The sequence below is a fragment of the Drosophila willistoni genome (assembly GCF_018902025.1).
Source record: "Drosophila willistoni isolate 14030-0811.24 chromosome XL unlocalized genomic scaffold, UCI_dwil_1.1 Seg141, whole genome shotgun sequence".
Taxonomy (NCBI): domain Eukaryota; kingdom Metazoa; phylum Arthropoda; class Insecta; order Diptera; family Drosophilidae; genus Drosophila; species Drosophila willistoni.
This window is the reverse complement of record NW_025814052.1, coordinates 6,355,324-6,378,570: the sequence shown is the minus strand read 5'-3', so window position 1 is coordinate 6,378,570 and position 23,247 is coordinate 6,355,324. Positions and strand designations below refer to the sequence as shown.

At 36.6% G+C, this 23,247-nt stretch overlaps 2 protein-coding genes and 1 long non-coding RNA gene across 4 annotated transcripts; 2 read left to right on the top strand and 1 right to left on the bottom strand.

Moving 5' to 3' along the window:
• Positions 1-644: 644 nt before the first annotated feature.
• On the bottom strand, positions 645-3,325 carry LOC6649024 (moesin/ezrin/radixin homolog 2). Its single transcript, XM_002071531.3, has 5 exons — positions 2,723-3,325; positions 2,554-2,656; positions 2,274-2,483; positions 1,968-2,204; positions 645-1,738 (listed from the first exon to the last, which is right to left on the bottom strand). Exons 1-5 carry the CDS (start codon positions 3,274-3,276, stop codon positions 932-934), a joined length of 1,911 nt encoding a protein of 636 aa, XP_002071567.1. The 5' UTR covers positions 3,277-3,325; the 3' UTR covers positions 645-931.
• A 2,006-nt stretch (positions 3,326-5,331) lies between these two features.
• LOC124460469 lies at positions 5,332-5,738 on the top strand. The gene is made up of 2 exons (XR_006954372.1): positions 5,332-5,411; positions 5,633-5,738. It is a non-coding gene; the product is annotated as an uncharacterized LOC124460469 (long non-coding RNA).
• A 79-nt stretch (positions 5,739-5,817) lies between these two features.
• Positions 5,818-23,132, top strand: LOC6649023 (protein singed). Of its 2 annotated transcripts, none has more exons than XM_002071530.4 (6): positions 5,818-5,886; positions 17,954-18,236; positions 21,493-21,913; positions 21,971-22,540; positions 22,616-22,864; positions 22,948-23,132. In XM_002071530.4, exons 2-6 carry the CDS (start codon positions 18,032-18,034, stop codon positions 23,039-23,041), a joined length of 1,539 nt encoding a protein of 512 aa, XP_002071566.1. In that variant the 5' UTR covers positions 5,818-5,886; positions 17,954-18,031; the 3' UTR covers positions 23,042-23,132. The 2 variants fall into 2 exon arrangements, with proteins under 2 accessions (XP_002071566.1, XP_023034922.1); XM_023179154.2 differs by having other exon boundaries at positions 17,951-18,236.
• The last annotated feature ends 115 nt before the right edge of the window (positions 23,133-23,247 follow it).

The window sequence follows — 23,247 nt, the reverse complement described above, 5'->3', positions numbered from 1 at the left end:
TTCTTAAAAGCATTTTGGAAACATTTATTTAAAGATATATTCTACTGATTGATGTATTAAGAGTTTATAGCGAAAACAAACAAATTTCTGCTCAGGACAAATTTTCGTAATCTAAATTGGTAATTTAATAGTCCCACATCAGCTATGTACATAAAAAGTTATTTTCGATTTATATTAACAAAAAGGTAAGAGGAGTTCTTGATGCCCTGTTTTAAAGTTAGCTCAAAATCCTGTCTCTGATTAGGGATAAATGTAGCTTAAATGTCGTTGTCCTTCAATTGTCAAAGTGTATTATTTTCCATCTTACTACATCGTAAGAGAAGCTTATTATCCTTTAACGTGTGGCATAATGAGATAAAATATTACTTTTTGGATCTTGTTTTGTTTGTAATTAAATCTAGAAGTTTCTGCTACACATTATGAATTATATGAGACCAAGTGAAAACTTTCTTTCCAAGAGGCAACAATCAGATTAAAACTCTCGTCTCCATTGCCTTGCGTTGCTTTAAGTTTGAGACCATTCCATAAGAAGGCGTTATCCTTTTCGATCCCGTCTTTGGCAATATAAATAATACCCTAAGGAATTTCTATAGATTTTAACCCAATTGCAGCCTCATAGAGAATGAATCGGTACAGGTAATAAATTCATTTTTTGTTGGCCCTGCCAATATCTTATTGGCCATGTGCCTTTGTCGTTTTATTTCTCTTTTCAATGAGTTTACATCTTTTTTTTTTTATTACAGCAGTGGCTTTTGAGTATACAAATCCTATATCTATAAAGACATATACACATAATACATCCAAATGAGAAGAAGACATATATACACATACATACATATATATAGCACATAGACACAATAAATGGATACCACATTTTGATTGATGATTGATTGATGATGAAAATTTCTACAAACTATGTAAAAATAATTGGTCAGAGCTCCTCAAAGAAGGCCACACGCGCCTTGGTCGAACCCGATTTGAGCTTTTTAAGTGTAGAGTATTTATTCTCGCCTGCCTTTATTTGCGCTTCACTGAGTATATCGAAATTACTCTGATTTTCTTCAATTTTATGCGGTGCAATCTCTGAGCGTAATGTCTGCAATTGATTTTGCACTTGATTCTTTGTCTTACGTAAATATTCCAAATGATTGCTTTCCATTTCATTGGTTATTTGTTCCATTTCATTGCCAGTTAAAATGAATTCCTTGGGCTCAAAGTCATCGGAAATGCCACTGGAATTATCACCCATCACGAGATGATAGGGATGTGTGATGGTTAAATCAGCACCGCCAACTGTGACCATATCATTGGTGGAGCTACTCGTGGTTAACGATGGAGTACTAATCGCTGCAATACTGGATGCATTATTCACCGCATTCGATACAGTCGAGGCCGTTAGCAGGCTGTCGGTGGAGGACTTACGGCCGCTATTTAGGAAATTAAGCAATCGGGCGGTGGCCTCACGTTCAGCCATTTTGGCACAAATCAATTCCTTTTTCAGCTTCTCCGTTTCCGCTTCACGTTTATCATTCTCCACCGTTAGCTGATGTACATAGAAATCCGCATCTCTGATCTTCTTCTCCAGGTCATGTTTCTCTCGTTCAATTTTCATTTGCCGTTCACGCAAACGATCCATTTCGGTTTTGAAATGATTCGCCTTGCATTCTGTTAACTGCATTTGTTCTTCATTGACGCGACTTTTTTCAAAATATAGTTCCTTGGTCTCCTCAGAACGGCGCTAAAAATAGAAAACAATAAAAAATAACGTAATAAATAAGTTAACAATCATCTAAATATTTCATAAATCAAAAGGCTCACAGAACATCACGACATTCAAGCAGAGTCTAATCATAAGGTTTTCTTGGCCCTAGGTCGAATGTTGGTGGGATGAATTTTGGATTTTTCTATATATACATCTTCAACTAACTCAAGCAACGAATAAGATGACTTCTTAAATCTTATCTTACTAGTGCATCCGATGCCATACGCATCTCATCCTGCAGATGTTCCAATCGCTTTTCCAGCTCATAGCGTTCATGTTCAGCCTTCTCGCGCAGCTTTTTTTCACGTATGAATTTCTTGCGTTCAATTTGGCGACGCTGTTTCTCCTCCTTGGCCTGAGCCTTCATCTGTTGGATTTCCATGGTGTCCGGTTTGCGACGTCGCATATAAAGATCATGATTTCCCTTACAAAGATCGAGTATCTAATAATTTGAATAAATCAAATAATTAAATCAATCGAGTTCATTATAAATTTATAAAAATATTCTTACCATTTTATTAATATGCAAGTCCTGTGAGTAGAATATAAAATTGGATACTTTGGCATCCACTAGGCGTATGGTGAATTTTTTATCATCGAAACTAACATGTCGTATCTCATTCCATTGGAACGTTGTCTTTGGCGTTAGCTTGTCACGTTCATCGTAAATATTCAGTCCAACGGCAGTAACTCCCAGCCATAATTTGGTTTTATTCTTATTCTATAACAAGATGAACAACATATATGTTAAATACTCAAATTTATTATTCGATGGGGTTATCATCACTTACAGTAATAGGAAAATAATTGACTCCATACATATCCAGATCTTGGGCAATTTTTAAATACTCCATTTCCACCTCATCCCGGGTCATGGGCTCGTGGTCCATATACCTGGAAACATAAACAAAAGAAGTGATAAATATTTTTGATGATACTAGTGCACTTTTTCTCTCTTACCATGTCTTGATACGTTCCTCCCACATTTCTGGAGTCATTTGATACTGATCTGTAACACCTTTGGGCAGTAGCTCACCGCCAGCTAACATGCCATCCTTGTAGCTCTCATAGTCATAGGGACCATATTGAACATGCACCGCATAGGAGGCCAGCAGAACAGATGCCTCTGGCCGGCAATAGATATCCATGGAGAGAATGCTTTGTTTCACTTGCAGAAAGAACAAATGTTGGGTTATCTCCTGGATGAGCTCCTCACTGACATTCTCGGGAAAGTATTTGGCATAGAAACTAAAGATATAAAAATTGTTGTTGGCATGCAATTCGATTCGCTGATCTTTGACCTTTTTATCCATTTTCAACCATGAAACATTGCTGCGTGTGTCCACATATTGGAGACCAAAATACCAGGATTCACGTAAACCAATTGTGCGACAGACCAGATCGAATAGGTCCTGACCAGATGCTCGCGGTTCGAGATCAAATTCTAGCTCCGAATCAAAAGTGCTCACCCGGACGGGCAAGGAACGGTTCTTTTTTGAGCCAAAGGGGCTCATTGTGTGATGTATATAAGTATATAAATATTCGTATGTATATATAGATATGCCAAAGATGTTTTATTTATATATATATATATATGGGTGTTGAGTATATGATGATTATGATGTGTGCTTCTCTCTTGCTGTTTACTTTTTGTTATTGTTGTTGCACCTTGCAATAGCAAATGTTATTCCCGCAGTGCTTTGTCGTTGTGCCAATTCCACCCTTCACACATTTCCACACGCACATATTTGCAAGTTGGTCTAATTGTTTTAATAACTTAAGAAAAGATTGGAATAAAGCAATTCCAATTCTTTTTCCTTTTAATCGAAGATCGATACATCGATATATGATTGAGTATATTAGGGATGGTCGCGGCACAATTAATCGAAAAAAACCCAAGTCGTGAATATCGTGAGTTTTCTATAAATTGCGGATGTTTAGTTATATATGTATGTATGTACTTCTTGAAGTGTATTCTGAAGATTATAGTATAACACATTGTCAATGCCATTGGTTAACAGTAAGGTATTAACAAATTTGCCGTTAAACTATTGGTACCAATCATCTTTGCGACTTGCATGAAGTGGTTTAATATAAATGCCTATTGTGCAGGAGCCTTTACAAATTTATAAAAAGTAAAATCACTGGGGATCTACAATAATAGACAGAACTCTACTTTAATTATATACTTCGTGCAAAGGGAAAATTATGTATATATAGTGACTATACGTATTGTAAGTGTTCATCGCTAATTACATTTCCGATACGTACGGAAATTCTTATTGGATATACATATATCGATATTTAGGTGACAAATTTGCCGCGTACTGTTAAGATTTTAAATAATCATTTTAGTTGCCGCTTTGGTATGCAGTTACAGTCGCTTTGGCATAAACGAACATTAATTTACCGAACATAATTAACTTGTTTAAAATTGCACAAAATCAAGGAGGCATGAAGAACAATAGCCATCGCATCGATAGAAACTAACATAAGAAATGCCCAAAAGGTAAACCATCCGCCTCAGACTCCGAATTGGACATGAAGCTTGACTTTGCAGTGATTAACAACTCTACAAATATTTAGCTTTATAAATATTAATGTGTGTGCTGATGTTGCTAATGATTTAAGGATTTGGTACGTCTACAATTTGCGCAGTGAAATCGCTTTGCCCAGACTAAAGTCGAAACTAACGTGCCAAGTCCAATAAAACAAAAATCCAAAAAAAAAAAGACGCATCCACAAACAAATTAATTAGAGCGAAGCTGGGTCTTCGCCAGTCTTCAGTCTCAGTTGGCTGGCAACCAAGCAAAGCGACAAAGACTTGATAGGTGCATCTGCATCGTCGTCCGGCTAGCAATTAAATATGCAATGCACTCAAGTTATGCACCTTTCCTTTGCCCATGCACCGTTAACAATAAAACAAAACCGAAAAAATAAATTGCAAAAAAAAAAAAGAAAATATGAAATAATTTTAAATCCCGCGCGAAAGTTAACAGAGAATGTTAAATCCATCATGGCTGCTGTTAACTGTTACTGAAGAGCAAACGCTCTCCTTCAGGATAGTGATAATCAACCCCATCACCCAAAAAAAAAGGCTAAAGAAAGTATTTAAGCAGCCTTGGATTAAAAAATCAGTCTCTGAATTAAATCTTTCGAAATCAGTCTTGCTTGTATATATGGTTTTGTATAATTATAATTGTTACATCTTGCGTTCATATTTGCATCTGTTGGATAAAAAGATTACAAAGAAATAGTAAGTTTTTCTATGTCATATTCATAAAATTTGTATATTAAAATTAAGAACAAGCATATTATGTGAATCAGAATGGTGGTATAAGGTAAAATATCACGTTTAGTTTCGTGTTTTTTGTAGTACGTGCAGTTTGTAATTCTACTAGTTTCTTGGTTATATTGAATTGGCTTTTTTCAACAAGAAAAAATAAACCGCTGAACTGTTCAACACTGTTTAGGCCGTCGAGTACAAATAGCATGGAGTTGCTGTCAGCGGGTTTCATTCCAATTCGAGTGCGAGTCGTGAGCGGTTCTTTCTTTTTTCAATTCAAAAAGATCTAAAAAGAAATCAACTAAAAGATATATATTGTTTATATAGATAAAGCTGAAGCTTAAGAGTTTAACCAATTCAAAAGTATTGTGCGCGCATGCGTTTTTGTGTTTGCTAAAAAAAAGAAGCAATTAAAATCCTTTTTTTGTTTGTTGTTGCACTCCAATCAGAGAAACAAAAGAAATAGCGGCTGCAAAAGCAAAGCGAAACCGAAACGAGAAATTTTTTGTGATTGTTTATAATAATTAACCATTAGCACATATAATATTATTATTTTTTTTACTTGATTTTTCTGTGGTGTGTAGAAAAAGTGAAGAAGAGAATACATCGAAATTCCAATTGGAAGTGAAGGGTGTAACGTAGACGCACGCACACAAAGAGACGCACAGAGAAACACCGGCAAAAGCAAAAGGCAAAAAAAAACGGAGTGCAAAACAGGATAAAAAACCCAAAAAAAAAAAAATTATAATTAACGAAAGCAATACAAAAAAACATTTTTCAAAGCGGTAATTAGCAACAACAACAGCAGCAACATCTAAAGGAGGAGTCAACAAAGAAAGTAAGTTTGGAATTCCTTGCCCAAAGATGGCTAAGAAAAATACAAAAAAAAACCAACGGTTTATGCTCTCTCTCTCTGTCATCTGTGTGTTTGTGTGTGTGTTACACTCTCAGTGGCTGCTGCTCCATTTGCAGGTGTAACCCATGTCTTGGTCATAAAATCTATGGCAGTTGCTCCGAGAGGCTTCATCTTTTTTTTTCTTCTTTTTCATGCTACCCATTAAATAAAAGGGTATATAATTGCCGCCCAATATCATCCTTTTTTGGCGTGCCACGCCTCTTTAAAATATGTGAAAAATTCTTAATTTTTTTAATAGGTGCTATTAAGTCAGTTCTTGCGTTCTTTTAGTACAGGGTATGTCAAGGTCGGCCAATTGTTTAATATATGAAGCATTGATTTTTCTTGTTTTTTTTATATTATTATTGTTGTTGTTTTTTGTTTTTGCGCTTGGCTTCGCTTTGAGCTTTAACTTGCTCTGGTGGCCATTGTTTCTATCTCTCTCTCTTGTCTTCTACTCCTAGTGTGTTTCGTCTTGTTGGCTTTTCCAACCGGCTTTTGGCTAATTGCCTTGACATTGGCATTCAATGCATGAGAGAGAGAGAGAGCGGGAGAGCGCCATAGAGAGCCATAACATGAGCGAGAGGGTCGTTAGGTGTGTCGGGAGGAGGCGAAGGAGGAGTGACTTGTTTCAATCATTCAAGTTGTAAAAGCAGCAGAAGAGGCAGAGAAAAGGAGTTTGCAAGAAAGATGATGAAACTATAAACAGACATATTGACCAGAGAGATCCGCTCTCCTCTAACTGTAACTCTCTATATGTTTATCATATTTCCAATTTGATAAGCCATCCTTCTCTCTCTCTCCTGTTGATTAACAGTTTTACTTTAACTACCTTTGATCCTGCGAATTTTCCTTTGTTCCTTTGTGCGTATGTGTGTGTGTATCTGTTATTTTCTACAGGATGCGCGCAGGGCGTTTGCTTTATGGGTAGGACTACGTCCCCATTTTGCCCTCATCTCCATCTCCTGATTCATCCCTCCCCCTATACACCCACCACATTCTGCAGATGCCATTGGCAATTTATAGTAGTCTCCGCACCGCACCGCACTGTGGTTCAAAATACTGCAAAAACTATTTATTTTTTAATTGCTTCTCAATGGCAAAATTTCGAAATTTCAAATGTAGTTAAGTACTCTTAAATCTTTGAAAGTTATTTCAACTATTCAGAATGACCAGTTTCATCCACCTCCAAAATCCGCCACTGAATTTAAATTGTTTCATATGGTTGTTAATGGTTTTTTCTCTTTTATCTGTGAAATCAGTGAAAAATATGTTTCAAATGGGAAAAGTACACAGACAAATATTGCTGTTATAGGATAAAAGGGGCTCACTTTGTCTTTGTTTTGGGTTGCCATTAGCGTTTCTGCTTCATTTTGCACACACACAGCTCACCACACCCAAAATGCATCCCCCTGCGACCACCGATGGTCCATGTCCCTGGGACAGGCCTATGTTAACCGGCAAAAATGGGCAAATCAATAATTTTCAATAAGGATTTGCGACCGGCGACTGGCGACAGGCAGCGGGGCACGTATTCAGGTTGATGTTGGTCGGTCGGGCGGGTCGAGCAACAATTAGTATGCCAGGAGCGAAATGCATACATAAATCCCTCCAATGCCTGACTATATATATTTGTACATACATTTGTCTGAGTCTCTCTTTCTCTCTCTCTGAGTCACGTTTTGCTGTGTGCGTCGAAGCAATCGAATGCTTCCGTTGTGAGCCGGAAATCAGGTACTCATTCCACCTACTCCTTACTCCACCCCGTCATTTCTACCTTCTTCTTCGTCTTCAACCTACGTCTTTAAATTCTTCCCATAACAACAACAACAAAAACAACTGTGAGCAAAATTTGCTTGCCGGCTGAAGCCATTGTCGCGCCACAAGACAAAACAAAGGGTAGATATGTTCATATATATATACATAGAGTATACATACATAAGTAAATACATAAAGATTGTGTGTGCCACCCTCTCATACTCAATAATATTCCCGAAAAATCCATCATCAAGTGCCTTGGCTGCAGCTGTCGTCGTCGTCGTTGTCGTCTCTGTACATATCTCGATGTTCATTGTCCTTGAACAAAACGCATTTCACGCACTCCATAGGAGATCTCTCTGGGGGTTTGATGTGGATAAATCTATTTATATAGACCCATATCTTGCTTCAAACATTGCAGAAATACTTTAGTCTCTCGTCTAGTAAGGCAATTCCTTTGACTTATTGTTAGTTTGTCGTTTTTATTAGTGTTGAAGATTTTCAAGAAAATAATTGATATTTTCCATTAATTTGCTTAGCCAAATTCAAAATAAACCTACGGATTTTGTTTAGAATTTTTGTAATTGTTTATATTATAATATCTAAAGTCTCTTTTAGACAAGGGTTAATTCAAATATTTATAAATTCCTGACTTCGATATCTCGAAAAGAACAAAAAATTCTTTGAAATGTTTATATATTTTCCCAGTCGGAGCTCTCTTTCTGCTTAAACTGCGTTTGGAATTGAAAAAAACGCCATGATCTTATATAGAGATGCAAGGAAAACCGTAAATTATTTATAAAACTTAGTCTCCAGCTCAAGTAGCTTCATCTATGATTTAGTTCCATTCCTTGGACATTTGAGAAGTGTCTTGTTCTGAGACGGGGCTGGCACTCACTATCTAAATGTTTTTTTTAACTACCCCTCCCAAACATATGGGCATTGTGAGTCACATCACGAATGACAATGGGCGATTGTCCACCAGGAGATGGAGGAGGAAGAGTAGTAGCTTAGCATTTGTAATTCCTTTTTGGCAAGGTTTTCGCTTTCAACTACTTGGGCTGCGCCTCTTGCTTTAGTAGTGGGTGATTCATGTGACATTTCCTGCTATAGACCAACTCATTTTATATGCAATGTATACAGAGTATATATAATATATATCAAAAATGACTTTATCAGCAGGGCATATCAACAATTTCCAACATTGGTTTAGTCGTTACAATAATAAGAATAATTGATATGATTATAATAATAATAATATATACCACAGCTGAAAAAAGGAAGCAAAATGAAAAGAAAAGAGTTCAATGCTCTTGATCAGAGAGAGAGGCAGAAAGAGAAAGAATCTGACCAGCAGCAGTATTAACATTTCCGTTGACGATAAACAAAACATTGAAAAAGAAGATGAAGAAGTAGGAGGAGGAGAGAAAAAGTAATAATAAAATAATGTAAAACCCAAAAGAAGAAATCTCATTCACTCCACTCACTCACTACTTTGCGTAGCGCGATATCTTTTCTCTGCCCCGTGCCCCCTGCCCCCTGCCCCTTTCCCGCAACAAGAGGTCTTGGCTCTTTGATTTATGCGGTGGCTTTAAGTGGCCTTTGTCGTCTTCGTCTCCGATCGAGCACTCGACGGGACAACGGACGACGGGACGAGTAGGTGTTGTCGCGTTGTCTCACTGCAAATTCATTTTGTTCAATGTGAGATGCATTTTTTTTGTTGGTTTTTTGGAGTCAATGGCGCATGCCACACACAAGAGTGTGCAACTTTGGCAGCAGATAAACTTGTTCCATCCGAGATGCCAATGATACTTTTGGGTGAATGGGGCTCCTCTAGGTGGCACTTAGCCGCCAACCAACTGGTTCATCTGGTTGTCAAGTGAGACATAAATGCAATAGACCTGACTACCATTTGGTCTGGAACGTATCGAATGAATGCCTCTACCTCTACCTCTACCTCAGGCTGTGGCATATTCAATAGAAAAAAGATGCGCACAGATGATTTGATTTGAGAGTGACAGAGACACAAGTAGAGCAATACGAATTTTGAAACGAATGGAATTCATTAAAAAATAAAGTGGGCATTTCCCCCATTTACTGCTATAGATTTTTTCCCCTTTTGTGGTGTGCTTAAATGAAAAACAAATGGGATAATTTGACCCCAAAGCAATCGTTATCAATTCAATTATATACAGTGGAATTAAAAATTAAGCCAAAATAAAGATATCTGGTCCAAAATCTACATAAAAGTCAATTTAAAAACTCCAGTGGTCTATCAGTTTATCCATATGAACAGTTGGAATATAAATGAATTCAATAGAATTACAATTGTTCTTGAAAATCGACATTTAACCAGTTTTGAGTGGCAAATTAAAAGAATCCCCTCAACTGATAGAATTTATTGTCATCAATACCCATAATTTCAGTTGCCTTCTCCTAGGTATTAATATAAATGAAGCGAAACAAATGCAATTTATTATGGCTTTCCATGAATAATCCCACTGGTTAAACCGACCATCCAACCAACCATCCGATCTCCATCTTCAACTCCTTCAATCGAATTGCCGCTAAAAAACAAAAATAAAAGCCCCAAGCTTTTTTAACATCAACTATGCAATTTGCGCAAAAAAGGAATGCAAGAATGGAATGGATGGGAGGGGGAGGGAGGTAATGGTGGTGGGTAACACGTTGACGTAGATCCTCACTCACAATATTTATGCTCGGCACTCATTGTTATAAGTATTATTATGTATTGAAAATGTGAACAAATTATTATTAATAATAAATGTAAGCCATACCAACACGAGACTAGGTCTTGACTCTGCCTTTACTTCTGCCTCTGACTTTGAAACACGTTGAAGTTGAACGTTTTTCCATGACTTTCCCGCGTTTTGTGGTATGGTATGATCAAGAAAAGGAGGAGGGGGAGGAGGAGGTATAGTGCTCTTGGCTTTGGCTTTGTTGTGGCTGTCTGCGGTCCATATAATTGGCGCATAAATCATTTTACCTAGCTTGTGGCCCCCAAAGAGCAGCGGTAATTTTTAGTGCCACAACACACATACATATAGACACAATTTAACTGTTGTTGTGGCACAGAGATACATTTGTATCTTACGTTTTTATCTATTTATACATACATACATATGTATGTATACTCTCATTTATGTACGTTCAATAAACCAAAGACAAAGTTAATTGTTTGTTACCCCCATCGATCCCCATCGCTCGGTCGCATCCATCTTAATCCAAACGAAAATAAATAAAACCCGAAACCGTTTTCTATGTGTTGTCTGTGGCTTTCATTGATTTCTCTATTTGAAATCATTTCATTTCATTTTTATATTGAATTTTGATTGTCATATGTAACTACGTAACGTATCTCATCAGTATCACATCGTTCATTCGATCAGTCTCAATTTCGTTTCGTTTCATCGAAAATTTCGTCGTTTCAATTTTTGGTTAACAGTAAATTGCATCAATCGATGCGAAAGAGAGAGAGAGAGAAAAAAAAGCTTGCGGCAATTTTTTGTTGTTTGGCGTTTCTTCATTAACATTACAAAAGCGGTGGGTTGGAGCTGCCGCTGCCGGTGTCACTGCTGTTCTAACGGTCTTTGGCAAACTTTTTATGACCTACCAATCTCCCGACACTTGTCTCTCCCTCTCGCTCTCTTTCTCTCATCTTCACATTTTAAACTTTTACTTTTTTGTATTAAATTTTTGGTCTCGTAATAATTGTGTTTATACAGACGCAAGTATTGCACTTGTTTCACATTTGTTTTGTGTATTGTTTGTCTGTGGTTTGTTTTTTTTTATGCTTTCTAAAAAATCTCCATTGATGACAGATTGATTGCAAGTCGTTAATATCAATCTATATAAGTTGTTTGTCTTTGTTTTGTTGTAATTATAAAACAATTGGAAAGGTGGTCGCTATTTTAAACCAAGTTGTGTGTGACAAATGATCGCCAGTTAAGTTGAACACGTTCGCGCGCGGTTGATAATTGAGTTGTGTGGTTGGCTTTTTTTTTTTCTTTTTTTAGCGGTTTTTTTCCTCTTGTTCCTCTCTTCGGTTGGCGGCGGTGGCGGTCATGGTTTCGATGTCGCTGATCTTGTGAGGTTTCCATTAGAGGGAGACACACATATGTATGTATGTACATATGGCTGACTGATTGATTTGCCAGGAATTCTAAGACTTCAATTTGTTTCAGTTTGAAATGCTTCACTGATGATTTCAAAAATGTTATTTAATACGTTCACCTACCTTCATAAATAATAACATTTTCACAAGCCGATAAAACTGAGCCGAACACCAGATCTTAAGACTAAATTATGCATACTTTTCTGATTTATTGTGGTGCTACCAATCTTAAATTTTAAGGTTATGTATCATCAACATATTTTGTTGATATCTTTTACAGCTAAAAAATGTCCTTATGTGCTTCATGCCTAAATTCATTAAAGTAATACAAATTTGAGTTATTTAAGCATTCCTCGTGTAAAATTTATTACCAAACAGTTTGTGTGATATCATATCGAATCAAATTTTGAACCACTTTTCACTTTAAGTGACCCCTTTTCATCTAAGATGATGCCTATTAATAAAAAACAAATCCATTCCTATGCCTTAAATATCAATCAACGAATTCTATATAAGGATTGTTTGTAGGGTATTTCAAAATTCGTTTCTTTTTTATCCATTAGCAATATTCAATTAGCTCATGTAAACCGGCAAAAAAAAAAATCTTACCAACATAAATAACAGGCGCGCGCCTCAAAGCCTATAATCATGGCCAATAAAAACGACTACAACAACTTGTCGCCCACGAAAATGCACTTTTGCATTTCATACTTGAAGAGTAACCATTCATCTGATCTGCCCCCAAACATCATGCGCCGTGCCCCGTGCCCCATGCCCCCTTTGCCACTGCGATGCAGCAGGAAAAAAAACCATAAAATAAAAAATGAAGAGAAAATGCAGGCGACTTAAACACGAAACCAACACAATGCAATACAACGCTTGGAAGCGCGTTGATGCGTCAGCCGCAAGAAACAGCAGTTAAAAGCAGATGAAGAAAGCAATAGCAGAAGATGATGATGATGAAGATGATAAAACTACAGACAAAAAGGGGGGAAGAAGTTGGCCAGTCAGTCAGCCAGCCAGGCAGTGGCAAAAGTTAGAGCTACCTAACTAACTAACTAACTAACTGCCTGCCTGCTTATGTCTTGTTAGTGTCTGTGTAGATTAATACCCTGTATTTGAGTCATAATGACTATACTAGGCAATTGGTTTTTGCTTTCCTTTAAAACAGAAGTTCGCCTCTAATACCAGTTGTCAACTGAAAACGAATTGCTCTATCAGTTGGGCATTAGCTTAAAACGTCTGGTCTTAAAACTTCATATGCAAACATCCATATGATAATTAAACATTGAACACATTCGACAGTGTCAGGTTTCTTCTGGGTCTAAAATATTGTTTATAAAATAATTGAAGTAACTAACAAGCGAATTATATTGTAGATTCTTTGGCTTTATTGTAGATCTCAATAACAATTTGACAACTTTAAAGATCTCTGTCGCATATTGAAGATCTCTAAGCCATATTGTAGACTTTAATAACACATTGCAGATCTCACACACATTCTGTAGATCTCTCACCTCGCATGTTGATCTCGCGATTGTAAAGATCATATTTGCTTCCCTTTCACTCGCCTACAATCTATAGTTCTCTCTTCTTTTTGGCATCGGCAAGCTATCAGACTCAATTCTTACACAAAGTAATCATCTTTTGGGCCTTCTTTTGTAGACCGATCTTTGGAGTTACTGGGAAATTCAAAAGTACAGGGCATTTGAGTGGTCGTCGCATTGGTTTAAAATAATTTTTTCATTTTTAGAGCGCTCGTTCGCTCTGTTGCTCTCAATTTAGCTGCATTACAGTAAGATATACCGTATGGCTGCAACATTGTGGATACATTTGTCTCTACTCACATGTACACACACACACACGCACACAATCAAAGATATATGCATGGACTTGCCTGTAGTCGTTAGCGATTATAAAAATTATAGCACCAATATACACACACACACACATAAGCAACAATAGTTAATTTATTTGGCTAGAGAGCAAAAAGTATTAGAATCTAGAAGATGGGAAGAGAAAGAGAAGAAAGAAATGAAATAGAAGACCAAACATTTAGTCAATATATGTATTCTAATTGGCTAACATAACAAAAGGCAAAGAAGAAGCAGAGCTGCAGAAAATGAGATTTTTTTGCAGCTGTTGGCATTGTTTGAATGCGTTTATCAGTTATTTTACCGTTATCATTAACAAGCTAGCAGCAGCGGCAACAGCAGCAGCCGGCACCGCACACGCATGAGAGCGAAACACACGCAATTGTTGTTGTTGCTGCTGCTGCTGCTGCTGCTGATGACGCTGGCAACATTTGGTGAAAGGTGTGTGCGCACGCTCTACCCCCCCTCTCTCTCCCTCTCACTGTCTTTCACAATCTCCTCTATTTAGTAACTAACCGCTAGTTACTCCTCTGGGTGGAATAGAGCAGGCCGATAAAGCAGCGCGCTTCCATCATATTTTACATTTTCGTAATTTGCTAAAAGCTCCTTACACACTTTTATCCCCCCGCTCCACCTACCCCACCCCAAGCCCCTTTCTGTTCTATCTACATATGTATGTGTGTGTGCGTGCAGTTTCATTTAATTAGATTGCGTTTAATAATGCCAAACAGACACACACACACACTCGGAGTTGGAGACACACATTATACAGCAAATAAAAAAAAGTACAAGAAGCATTGATCAATATCAAATACTGTAATTTAATTGATTTTGCCAAAACAGCAAACAGAACAAAAAATCAATGAGAGTGTGTCAGAGAGAGAGAGGACAAAATTGCCATTCTAATATTGATACATGTTTTGGATACCTCTCTCCTTCTCCCTCTCTCACACCTAACATAGACATTTTTTCGTTCTAATTAGCTAACATTATTGAAGAGCACAATAAATCAAATTGGCAATGCATGCAAACGACAATAAACAACAAAATGATCATTTGAGAGTCTTTGTAGATCAATCGAATTGGAATTGGCATCAATAATGCAAATTGTAAATGTTACTTGCATAATTCCAGTTGAATACGAAATAGCGGAAAAATGTGTAATTTCCTCTTGTCTCTTGTTTGTTATGCTAATTGGAAATACTTTTTTTTGCCTGTAAGCAAATTTAAAAATTGAAAATGTTTAGAAAACCATTAGCTAAAGATTATCTTTTACGAACCCTAAAACCCCTGACCCGACCTGACCTAAGATTATAAGAGATTTAAAAGTCATTGTTGGTCTGAAATTTAAGAGGACAAAAACAGTTTTTAATCAGATTTCGAATCCATTGCCATTGTCAGTCCACTCCTTCAGGACATTTATCCCCTTTGATTTTGTTCATAATTTAAGTTATTTAACTTTTTGCTATAAAATAAATCGTGGCTCCAATCGATTGGTAAATCGAGGTCTCTTTATTTGTGGAATCGAATCGAATTGTGATAATGATGGCAAGTCTCAGTCCACTTAGCCACTTCTTGTGCAGTTATTAATGTCTGTTTATATATATATATATAAACGTATTCTTTATGTATAGTAAATGTTCCGCTTGGTGGGTATTCCTTGCCACACCATTTGCAGTAATTGGCTCGGTTTGCTACTGTTGCAACAATGATGATGATGATGATTATGATGATCAGATGATGATGATGATGTTGCAGCTGCTGCCCCAACGGTGTTTAACTGTTTGTGTGTTGCCTTTCTTTCATTTAATTTTGTTGTTATGTTCATTTGTTCATTCTACTATTTTCTAATTGCTTGACGATGATGTCTTCTCTGCTCCAAGTCGACTCCATCTCTATCTTCACCTTCGCTCCACTCTTTCTCGCCATCCGATTCACAAGTTTTGTACAAATGTTTGAGTCGTCTTCACTTCTTCTTGATGGTTGTTGGCATGCATAATTAATTACAATGTGAAAATCGCCTTTTTTGAATGCCAGCAATTAATTTTCCATTGAACTTTTCACTTTGCATTTCGGTTTCTGTTGTAATTTTGTTGGCCTATCGAATTGCATTTAAACAGATTTAACAAGAAAATATGTTGACTGCTTTTGCAGTTGCTGCTGCTGCTGCTGACACTGCAAATACACAGAGAGACAGTGCAATGACTTGTTGAATTGGTAAATGCACTGAGAGGAATGACTAAAATTTAGTATTCCATAAAAATGAAATGTATTTGTAACAAAAGCAACGAAACAAACATAAATTTCGATTCGGACAATTTTTGGGCGGAATCGAAATTCGAAATGCGAAAACATTAAATTGGTCTTTTTTTCTCTCAGTGTTTATTGCCGTCGTGTTGAGTGTTTGACCATTTGTCTTAGTTTTCCTCATGTTTCTGTGTGTTTCTTTCATTTTCATTTATGTCGCGTTTTCAGTTTCCATTTGCATTTGGCGCCTGTTGATGATGTTTATCAGCCATCTGCGATTTGCCATTTTATATATATTTTTTCCATTTCATTTCATTTCTGTTGCTTTCTGGCCAACGCCCAAAACCAGCACCAGCTCGAGCTCCTGCCCCACCCCCCTTAACCCCAACCCCAACCCCATCCTCAAGCCGACCGACCAACGCCTAGAAAATGAAAGCAAAACACAAAATAAAGGAGCAGTCCCCAGAGTCCGACTCCATTCTGTTTGCCTTTTTTGAATGCAAAAAAAATAAAAAAAAAACTTTTTAGCCGCACTTTTCAACTTGGTCACGTCTCTTCGCACTTCTTTTCTTTGCCCCAACCACAACGACAACACCAACAACAACAACTCGTTATTCGTTAGGGTCTCATTGTTGATGAGTTGACTCATCCTTCGTTCTATACTGACGGCATAAGTATCTGTCCAGTAATCCATTTATCCATCTGCATCAGCAGCAGCGATTCACAAGCTCTGATTAGCCCAACACACACACACACATAATGGACACATGCGTGTGTTAGAACCGCGTCACGCTAATGCCTTTAATAGTTTTTAATTTTCATTTGCCTGATTTCAAATCGAGATAAATAACTAAAAGATGTACTCTAAATAAGATAAGGATAAAACACACATGTATGATGATCTCATTTTAAAGGTTTCTTTTTGTGGGTGTTGTTCCTGTTTAGAAGTGAGCTCACTTTTAGTTAGGATCTGATCATCTATTTCTTGGCCTATTCTCTGACACTTATGACTGAGAATACCTAACACATACTTTTGCCAGTAACTTTTCAGAAATTGATACGAAGTAAATTTGAAAATTTGAAAATTACATCGGTTAGATCGTTTAGTTCCCCTGGCGCTTCTTCTCCCCCATAACTTTTTTGGGTGCTGTACTTTCTGAAGCAACTTGAAAACTTCAAGAAAAATGCTATTTTTCTATATTTTTCTGAACCCCCCAGATCAATCAATTCTCATTCCATTTCATAGCAAATATTCATTTATTCTTAATGATCAGATATTTCGATTACTTCATAGCGAATCGGTTTCTCAATGATGTTTCCTTTATTTCTAGAAGCAAGTAAAAGATTTGACCTGATCAATCAATTCTTGCCCCCAGTGATCTTTGCCAATCATCAGAGTACAAGAGGAGTCAAGTCAATGTCTTTGAGAGACATTTATCGAATTATCGATAGTCTTTAGTGATAAGCAAGAAAGCTGTTGACATTTTTGAAGTCTCTCTGGAGTTGTCGGGTGTGTGTGTGTATGGTTATTTATTTTTTTTTTTTTTTGTTTTTTGTGGTTGTTGTCTCTCTGGATTTTGTCTGGCCTGGGGAAGACATGTGTCGCCACATGTAATGCAAAAATGTTTATCTACGTTTCCTGCCTGCCTTGCTGGCTTGCCTGATAGACGGCGCAACATGCTTGACATTGAATTGAACGGCATGGCGACTGGGGGCTGGTTCTGCAGCTGAATCCCGGGTCCATTTCAGCATGAATATAAATGGTTGAATTGCAACAGTTGCTGCAGAGGCAGACAGACAGACAGAGAGAGACATAAATCTCGCATGCACACACACTTTTCAGTTAAACATATGGTTGAGACATGGACATACATACATAGATCGTTTACTTCCCCATTGCCATTGCCCCTGTCATCAATCAAATGAATAATTAAACACATAATCAATGTCTCATCTATCTCTTTCTTTCCTTTTTTGTTTCTTTATTCCTTAGTAGCAGATTAGTTTAATTTATTTGAAAAAAGGAATTAGTTATTAAAAAACAGCCGCCACCATTGCGCCCATAAGCACCACCATGAACGGCCAAGGCTGTGAGTTAAATCACAGCAATGGTGACATTATATCACAGAACCAACAGAAGGGCTGGTGGACCATTGGTCTAATCAATGGCCAGCATAAGTATATGACTGCGGAGACTTTCGGTTTCAAGTTGAATGCAAATGGCGCCAGTTTGAAGAAGAAACAATTGTGGACTCTCGAGCCATCCAATACCGGTGAAAGTGAGTACACGCATTTATTAACTATGTATACATCGTATAAATATATCATATTTGTTATAATTTTCTTAGTTAAAGTAAGTCTAAAAAACACAAAAGTTTTATAAGTATAGTAGAAGAGATATAACATTCTTAAAATTAGATTGGGTCCAAAGAACCTTAAAAAAATAGGCAAAAAAGGTGAGCAATCTCTATTTGGAGAATTCGGGAGAATAAAGAAGGGTTCGAGTTTCAAAATTCCAAGCGTCTTATTTTAAGAAACAAAATGGCAGGTTTTGTTTTTAAAATTTCCAGTATAAACTAGCCTTAGGAGTATGTTTTTCAATAACATTTTAACTTAAAGACTAGCTGGCTGTTTGTTTGATTTTTCTATGGAGTGATTTGTGCAAAGCAGTTGAGATTTATAAAAGCAACACAGATATTACTTTTAATGAAATGATAAACAAATGTGTCTTCAGGGAGATGTCCCAAACCAGTTGGGAATTACAATTGCAAATATCGCAAATTATTGCATAGCATTCGACTCGAGTAGCAGCAACTGGGAGAATTCGATTTGAGATATCTTTAACTGAAATTTTTATACATTTTATTAAACATTTGTAGCATGAATGAATCATTATTATGAGTTGATACATTTTTAAAACAAATAATTTAGAGTTTAGTCATATTCAACTTATGAGACGTTTAATATAGCTAACTAATTAGAAGTCTAAATTAAACTAAAATACGAAAACCTTTTGGTGATTCTGTTTCTTAAGTTTGCTATTAACGGCGACCTTTTTATTTTGTCATTTTCAATTTACTTTTCATCTATATAAACAGAGAGGGAGAGAGAGAGATACTTAGACTGTTAAACGGGATACCCAATCATCATGTTCGTTTTATCTAATGTTCCCACCAAAGGGGGGCCAACAAGCACAACAACATTGATAAGGCTATGCTAATTTAAGCATTGAAAATGATTTCATTTCACTTGTGGTGTGATTTTGTTCGTCTGCTTTATCGTTTGTATGAAGAAAAAAAAGAGTATAGATACATTTTCAATGACTTTCCATCGTCTAGATTTCCTCATTGTGTAGTGTAGTGTTTGGTAAACGGAATATTGAATATCATTTTTCAAGTTTTTGTAACACTTAAGATTAGATTCTAAGTTAAAAGGTCAAAAATGCAGCATTTGGATCTTAATTCTTTGTTTTATCGTCCTTGATCTTTTATCAAGAAAGTAAAGTAGATTTAAAACAAACGTTTCATGGGCTAAGTAGGGTATTCCAAAATGTCGTGCCACTTTCTTCGATAGTTTTTGGTTGTAATCTAATGTGATTGCCCTGTTAATAATGATGATGAAGATCACCAAGAGACGACTCCCCTCCGATATATGTATGTATATGTACATTAATCATGTTTTGGGGCGGGGAGTTTGCGCAGTTGAAGTGAAGTGCATTTTGTGTGCTTCACTCTAATTTGACGTCGAAAACAAAGCGCTTCACGAATTTGGCATCATTTATCATCGACCCGACGACCGACCAACTGCAACAAAATGCCATTGAGACCATTTCGACCATTTCGGAATTGGTTTCAACTTGCACCAGCAACTCAGAGCGGCTGCGGCAGAGGCAATTACAATTAAAACTGGCTACCAACTTGTTTTTTTCTGTTGCATTTGACTCCTTTTTGCTTTTTGTGTGTGTTCGGTTTGTTTGTTTGTTTGTTTTGCTGTAATTTCTTCTCTCGGCCATTGACAGGCATACATTTTTTCTCTCTTAGATTTGTTGTGGCTATTAAAATAGTTAAGCCAAATTGAATTTTTACTTATTTCGTTTTAGAGTCGAAGAAGAAAAGAAAAACCAAACCAAATTGCTTAATAGATAAATGATAGTTAGGAGAAGATACATTTTGAGTATAAAGAAAGCGGAGCAAACATATTATTAGGATCGCATCGAAGCGAAACGGCATATCGAATAAATCAAATAAATTAATATCAACGAAAAATATTTTAAAAGATACAAATAAAATCATCAAATTCAAATTTTGAAAAGGTTTAAAAAAAAGTTATTAACTGCAAGGATGTTTTTAAAAAGTTTTTTAAACTGCTATCGAAACAGGAATTGAATAATTACACTGAGCTAACAAACTAATAGATCTGATATTTTAACAAGTACTTAATATGTATATATATTTTCTTAATTTCCATGGATTTTCCTTTGGTTTTAAAACCTTTTCTAATTTGAAACTCATTTATGACTAACTTGGGCTCTGAAAGAATATTACAGATACTAATAAAATTGATAGGTAATTATAGGTACCAGTAAATTTGAGAATTATATTCTATATATTATAAGTAAATTCTAACTAGAATTGTTTTAAAGAAATATAAATTACCATTTACTTCAAGCTCTGCAATAGAAAAAAGAGGCTGTACTTATTATTTTACCCCACACTGTCAGGTTCCTTTATAGCTCACGCCTATGAGGAATTATAGTAAAGGTTTTTGAAGAATATTGAATCAAAACCAAAAACATTAATTTACAGTAAATGCTATTTCTAGAAATTCTTATACAGAAAGTCACATTTAATACAAAATTTGCTGAAAAACTCTTAACTTTGCGAATCTGTAATACTGTCTTTTTTTAATTAATTAATTTCTATCTTCACTTGTTTATTAAAATGTAATCTTCTAATTTGGATTAAATCTTCAATCTTAACAACTATAATTTTTGATAATTTTTTCAAAAAATCGTAATCACAAGATAACTTTTTTTTTTGTTAAAACCAGCTTGAAATTCATTTTTAAAATTTTCAAGTATTTTATATCAATTTTAAATATGCTAAATTGTCATTTAATTGAAATCGGTTAGAAATGGGACAAAATACAGTTGGAAGTAATCGGGTAGAATCATGTAAAGAATTTTCAAAAACTCTTAACTTTGCAATTCTGTAACTTTGATCAATCTCATTTTAATGCTTACAAATTCAAAATGTTTAATGCCTTTAAAATATGCTGCATTGCGATTTAATCGAGATATAACTTTTTGAAATCGGTTAATTGTCTAATATACAGGCTGAAGAACTTTGATGGAATCACTAAAAATGGTTACCAATCATTTCTCAGTAATTCTCAAAAAAACCTTAACTTTGCGAATATTTCTGTGATTCAGCCCAGCTTTTGAATAATTTATTTTTGATTTATGCAAATAAAAGTATAGAAGTATTTAGCTAATCATTTTAACATTTATCTTTTATGCCAACAATTTATTGCTAGGTATTATCTATTTACGATCTCATCTGAACAAGTACCTATCGGTCGATCAGTTTGGCAATGTGCTATGCGAGAGCGAGGAACGGGATGCGGGCAGTCGCTTTCAGATAAGCATCAGTGAGGATGGCAGCGGTCGCTGGGCACTAAAGAATGAGTCACGTGGCTATTTTCTGGGCGGAACGCCCGATAAACTTGTCTGTACGGCCAAAACGCCAGGAGCTAGTGAATTTTGGACTGTCCATTTGGCTGCCAGGCCTCAGGTGAATTTACGTTCAATTGGCCGCAAGAGATTCGCCCATCTATCCGAATCGCAGGATGAGATTCATGTGGATGCCAATATACCATGGGGTGAGGATACGCTGTTTACTCTTGAATTTCGAGCGGATGAGGGTGGACGTTATGCCCTGCATACATGCAACAACAAGTGAGTCTACCCACACATTTAGACATGCCTCATATTCAATTCTCTTCCTCTGGATAGATATCTAAATGCCAATGGCAAATTGCAAGTGGTATGCAATGATGATTGTCTCTTTAGTGCCGAATATCATGGCGGACATTTGGCTCTGCGTGATCGTCAGGGTCAATATCTATCGCCGATTGGATCAAAGGCTGTGCTCAAGTCACGCTCATCGACAGTCACACGGGATGAGCTCTTCTCGCTGGAGGATTCACTGCCTCAGGCCTCATTCATTGCCGGCCTGAATTTGCGTTATGTGAGCGTTAAACAGGGCGTCGATGTTACCGCCAATCAGGATGAGGTTGCCGAAAATGAGACATTCCAATTGGAGTACGATTGGTCGGCGCATCGTTGGGCCTTGCGTACCACACAGGATCGCTATTGGTGTCTATCGTCCGGCGGTGGCATTCAGGCCACTGGCAATAGACGCTGTGCCGATGCTCTATTCGAATTAATCTGGCACGGTGATGGTTCCCTCTCATTCCGTGCCAATAATGGTAAATTTTTGGCCACCAAAAGATCCGGCCATCTGTTTGCCACCTCCGAGTCAATTGAGGATATAACCAAGTTTTATTTCTACTTGATTAATCGGTGAGTAGTTGGTTAATCTCGATAATTATGTATATATTTTACATACTTATAAGTACTCTCTCTGGTTTGGCTTAGTCCCATTCTGGTGCTGAAATGTGAACAAGGATTTGTTGGCTATCGTACGCCTGGCAATTTGAAATTGGAATGCAATAAGGCCACCTATGAGTCCATTCTAGTGGAGCGGGCCCAAAAGGGTATGGTCCATCTGAAGGCGCACAGTGGCAAATATTGGCGTATTGAGGGTGAAAGTATTTCGGTTGATGCTGATTTGCCCAGCGATGGATTCTTCTTAGAGTTGCGTGAACCAACTAGGATTTGCATAAGGTATGAAAATTTTTCATTTTCTGATTTCCAGATTTGAAATGCATATGTATATTTATATTCATGTTCGTTTTTTCTTATATCAGATCCCAACAAGGCAAATATTTGGGTGCCACTAAAAATGGAGCATTCAAATTGCTGGACGATGGCACCGATTCGGCCACACAGTGGGAATTCTAAAGAGAATAACAAACAAAACTTACATTACGCACACACACACACACGCACACAGACATCAACATATTAACACCATCAAAGTCAACAATGAATACATCCAAGGATCAAAAAATTCATTAAATTCTCTGACAACAAATTCCAACCACTAAGCTGAAAGTCGCACAACAACAACAGCATCAAAAATCTAAACAAAAAATTTCATCCTAAAA

Bases quoted from the DNA above. Each gene is read 5' to 3' on its own strand.
- LOC6649023 (XM_002071530.4), top strand. From the start codon at position 18,032: ATGAACGGCCAAGGCTGTGAGTTAAATCACAGCAATGGTGACATTATA. The intron at 21,914-21,970 runs GTGAGTCTACCC...TCCTCTGGATAG, and splicing joins CTGCATACATGCAACAACAA to ATATCTAAATGCCAATGGCA. The intron at 22,865-22,947 runs GTATGAAAATTT...TTCTTATATCAG, and splicing joins CCAACTAGGATTTGCATAAG to ATCCCAACAAGGCAAATATT.
- LOC6649024 (XM_002071531.3), bottom strand. From the start codon at position 3,276: ATGAGCCCCTTTGGCTCAAAAAAGAACCGTTCCTTGCCCGTCCGGGTG. The intron at 2,657-2,722 runs GTAAGAGAGAAA...TTATGTTTCCAG, and splicing joins GAGGAACGTATCAAGACATG to GTATATGGACCACGAGCCCA. The intron at 1,739-1,967 runs GTAAGATAAGAT...TTCTATTTTTAG, and splicing joins GTATGGCATCGGATGCACTA to CGCCGTTCTGAGGAGACCAA.